General features: G+C 39.9%; 1 protein-coding gene across 2 annotated transcripts in view; it reads right to left on the bottom strand.

The window, feature by feature from the left end:
• akap6 (A kinase (PRKA) anchor protein 6) overlaps positions 1 to 4,763 on the bottom strand; it is a 144,405-nt gene that overhangs the window by 56,363 nt on the left and 83,279 nt on the right. The window contains exons 9-10 of one of the 2 annotated variants that reach the window (XM_016545617.1): positions 3,711 to 3,844; positions 175 to 295 (exon numbers count right to left, since the gene is read on the bottom strand). In XM_016545617.1, the coding sequence (XP_016401103.1) occupies positions 175 to 295; positions 3,711 to 3,844 (255 nt within the window). The remainder of the gene's footprint in view (positions 1 to 174; positions 296 to 3,710; positions 3,845 to 4,763) is intronic. The other variant, XM_016545623.1, reaches the window with a different exon arrangement.

Here is a 4,763-nt window from a genome sequence, read left to right as displayed (position 1 = left end):
CTATCCTAACAAACCACACATCAATGGAAAGCTTATTTATTCAGCTTTCAGATGATGTATAAATTTCAATTTCAAAAAATTGACCCTTATGACTGGTTTTGTGGTCCAGGGTCACATATATCAAGTCAGAGTCAATTGTAGTTAGCAACTTTAAATGCACAAAAACCCATTTACCTTATACAGGTGATGCTGCTGTTCCTCTGACATCATCAGATCATGGCTGTCCGTCACTATGGATTCCATGTCCATCAGCCAATCCCAGAGCTCCTGATACTCCGCCTCAAACTCTGATAGGCTGAAGGAAAAAAAGAAAAATGAGACAGGCAGAAAGAAGTTCACAGCTTATCCAGCTCAGGTGAGGTCTGGAGAGACGGTGTACAGACATATTTTACAGAGTGAATATTTGACAAGTGGAGGTAATTACACTAGTCCGTTAGCGGGCAGTGCATAGAAGCGCAGTGCGACGTGGGTATGTGAAGTGTGAAAAGAGTCGGGGAGCACGAGGGATCTTTAACATGCGCTCTGAGTGACGGCTCGTGAGGCAGAACGTCTTAATTAAACATGACTTCACCTCCCTCTTGCTCAATGCTTCCGTCAGCTCGACGGTGAAGCGCATTAAACATTTTTTAACAGCACTGGGATGATTGTATGTGCATACGTTTACACTATAGCTGCACACTCATAACTGAACATCACCACACGCCCACAAACAAACATATTAGCGCCTGAGCTTTGCTTAGATTTGCGTCTCAGCAGGAGGGCCGCATGTTTAGAAACATTAGTGGAAAATTGTTTGGAATTCGCACTGCTTTTGAGCGCTTTGACAGTTGTGTCAAACTAGCACCATTTTCCCCCTCGCGCTTTTTCAAGCGCTCCTGTTGTCCCTGATGAAGAAAAACTATGAATGAGATTACACAAATAACGATCAAAAAAGGGTGCGAGAGAAAAATCAACATCTCCTTTTTATTTCAATTCAGTGCAGACACAAAAGAAACAGGAATGCGCTATCGAATGCTAGCACGCATGAAATTTCAACAAGGAGAGAGCTGCGAATTAGCATTTCCAAGCAGGCGCTGATTAAACAAAACGACACTGGGGAGTACGTGAAAATTTGAGCCGTGTTTGTACGCAAGACATTGATCAGAACAAAATGGCAAAGACAGCAAATTAGAAAGAGTCAGACGTGTGCGGCGGAAGTGTGAAGACTCCCTCAGGCACTGCGTTCTTCGACTGATATTAAAACTCAATATGCTGTTTGTGAGTTAAACAGCATCTTTCTGTATTCTTGCATACCATATTGTTTTCTGTACTCTATTTTCCCCTCACTAACATAAATCTAAATGCTTGTAAAACAAGCTCTCGGGGCATCCAAACAACATTAACAGCGAATAACGAAAAACAAGTAGGAGAAAAAAAAATGTAAGATCCATTTAGCAAACGTGCATCATGGGATATTGTTCTGTCAGCATCATTTTCTCCTGCTCGCTTTGGTTTGTGAGCAGATCAATTGTACATGCTTTTATATAATTCACGGATATATCAAAAAGTCAATTCACAATGTCATTTGTACGTTGTTTTTCCACAGTAATAATGATAATAATAATATTTTAATAATTCCTCTGAATAACAATGACAAATCATGGTTGATGGCTGAAATGCAAACTAAAGGCTACTTGGTTTTAAAAAAATTCTATTTCAAACTAAAAATATGTCAACAGAAAAGAAAACTCATCAAGGCACTTTATGTTCTGTTTAAACAAAAAATTATTTCTTATTCCTTTCTATGCTTTTTGAAACTTGAAAGGTTTTGTGAGATTCATCCACCTGTTCATCAGATCTCGCACATGGAGCGGTTTTGTCGACAAGCATTAGCCGTTAGCCACTTGAAGCGGGCACCTCCGGGTATCTCCTGTGAGACAGAAATGGATGCCTCTCCGTCTTTCTTTCTTTTCAAATCCGTTTAACGTCAACGTGCCCCCCACTCAGCACGGCGCCACCTTTCTAAGAGGGGGGGAGGTGGTCTAATTCATCACCGTTCACCCCGAGCCTCACCGGGAAAGGTTGGCCGGCTGTATTGACACCCCTCACATCTCATACGAAGTGACAGTTTTATAGAAAGAGCTCTTTAATTTATGGTGCTAATCCCTGGCGCCTAATGCGGGGACTTAACATCTCCTTTTCACTGCTGTCTGTTGTGTTTCCCTCGTCTCTTCTCTCCTGGAGAGGGCTTTTGATTCCTGAATGGCAGGCGTCCCGTTTCTATCAGGTGTGAGGGGATGCTGGGAGCCGCGGCGGTGGGCGTCAGCCCTTGATGAGGCCGGCGAGCTGGAGAGAGGCACCGGAGGCCATCGAATTCGACAGCGCCTCCCTTAAGACATGTTTCCATGCAAAGGTAAGGGCCAAAGAGTCAAAACAATGAATCCTTGAGCAGGCAGCTCATCATTAAAATTCAAAGGATCATTATGGGTTTTTTTTTTACTACAAAATAAATCATTACGACGAGAAGCTTAAAAGGATTAAAACGAGGTTTGATTCAAAGCCAAGCCGAGGAGTCCGATCCAGACTCTATGGTTAACATTCAGGACTTCACTGGACCAGGAGAGAGAGAGGGGGAGGATAGAGAACTAATGGACCACCAAATAAAAGGATTAGTTATTTTAGGAAAGAAAAAAGGATAATTCAAGTCTGTAACCACATGAGGAACCATTAAGTAGCATTAGAGAAAGGTTACTTCAAGTCCTTAAAATAAACCTAATCAACAGTATTGATCAAACAGCAAGACATTTGTGAAAACAAAAGAACCAAGGCACAAAATATAAAATATACTCCAGGAAATTATTGGCTTTCCAAGTCAGCATCATAATTCTCATGGAAGCCCTTAAGTGAAGGATTTGAAAGGCTCTACACAACAACTCCACGTATCATACAAATCAGGCATTTCAAACAAAGCGCATGGAAATAGTATTAATCGATAAAATTACTGATGAAAATATCATAAAAAAATTGCAAATTGCTTCATTAAATAAAGCATACCATTGACGAAAATAAAAACACCGCAGGACATAAACAAATGCACTAATAATGACTTTTGAAGAGAAAAAAAAAAGTACAAAATTTGTAATTCACATTGTGAATAAAGTTTTGCCATACAAACTCACGAAACGTAATAAAATATCCGAAAAATTCTCAAATAATTTAATATCTGATCAATGCTTGTCATTAAAAAAAATTACATATATTTTAAAAAATAATATATTAAGTTAATAATGATATTTATTAAATTTGATCTGGTACAATTTGACAAGTGTCTTATTGTCAACAAAAATGATATTTTTGTTAATTAAAATTATAATCAGTGAGAAAAAATTTACTAAAAAGAATGACGATGAAATATTGACTAAATCTGAAGGACATTTTCATCTAAATACTAAAGCATTATACTATATTTTTACCTGCTCCCAAATTATTTCAATACAATGATGAATCACACACTAGTATTAATATACATTTTATTGATTCTTTTCAGTATTTAATGTATTTATAATCAACGTTTCTTTCGCTTTGTCCACTTGGATTTATTTTTTCACTGAGCTAGTCACGGTGCATTCTGGGATTGCATTCTCCATAAAGGACAGATGTGATGCAGCCTTACAATATGACCAAAATGGGTTTCCAAATTAAGCTTAATTAAGTCACATTTCTCATCGTACCTGTTAGACTTGGACATCAGGGTGAAGTCGACACTTCTGCTGTTGGAGCAGTACTGTTGACTTTCAAGTTTCACTCTCATCTGATCCAGGACATCTTTCTGGGCCTCTCGATGGCTCTGCTGGACCTCCACCTGCTGACACCAAAACAAACAGAGAGAAAGAATCAGAATAGATATGATTTCAGCAACCTCAATTACCACAATGTCATTGATCCAACTTCAAGAACTAGGCTATTAAAAAACAATAAGCTATAAGAACTTGCAAAACTATTAAACTAATTCAGAATTCTAGCATTTAGCTGAATCAATACAGCAGCAATAAAGAGCGACTCTTGAAACTGGCGTCGTTCCATTTCAGAAAGGAACGTGTTGGTTTTCAGCAGTGATTAGGAAGCACTTGAACATGCTTTTCAAATCAGATGGAAAAAATATGTATTTCTCCTCGGTGCTTGAGAAAATTGGCTACATTGGCTTGACGGAGATCAGTTATTGTGCAAAATATGAGGCGATGAATGAGCAAGCCAATAAAATCTCCAACAGACGGCTTTGATTTTTTGCTCATTTCTCAACACTTTATGAAGCGCGCCGGCTTCGCATTCTCCACCGAGCGCCCGGCGCCTGCTCGGCAGATGCCTCTAGAAAGGTCAGACGATTCCATGAATGTAAACTGCGTCTCAATCAAAGCTACCCTTGATAATAAACAAGAAAATCAACAGAAAGATGTGTCGCTTTTTCATTCCATTTATTGGGCGGGCATCAAACGCTGGGGCTCGGGCGCTTTGCTCATTTGGGAGGAATGAAATGAACCTAACTAGGAGCTCTAGAAAATTAGCGGCGCGAGCGCACAGAATTCTCCTCTCCCTCCTCAGAGGAATTTGCTTTCATTTGCCTTCATTTTTGATTCACTCGGCTGGCTCGCCGACGCCATGTCAGGATCCTAATTACTCAATCCCACCGGAGCGGCTTACACACACAATAATAACCGATGCCCACCTCCGACAAAAGCAATTTCTCCGAGCCACCTTGAGCCTGAAGACGGCTCGGCCCAGCACGC

The sequence above is a fragment of the Sinocyclocheilus rhinocerous genome, unplaced genomic scaffold (genome assembly GCF_001515625.1).
Source record: "Sinocyclocheilus rhinocerous isolate Xijiao unplaced genomic scaffold, SAMN03320098_v1.1 scaffold853, whole genome shotgun sequence".
Taxonomy (NCBI): domain Eukaryota; kingdom Metazoa; phylum Chordata; class Actinopteri; order Cypriniformes; family Cyprinidae; genus Sinocyclocheilus; species Sinocyclocheilus rhinocerous.
The sequence above is the reverse complement of the archived record's forward strand: the minus strand, read 5'-3'. Positions and strand labels throughout refer to the sequence as shown.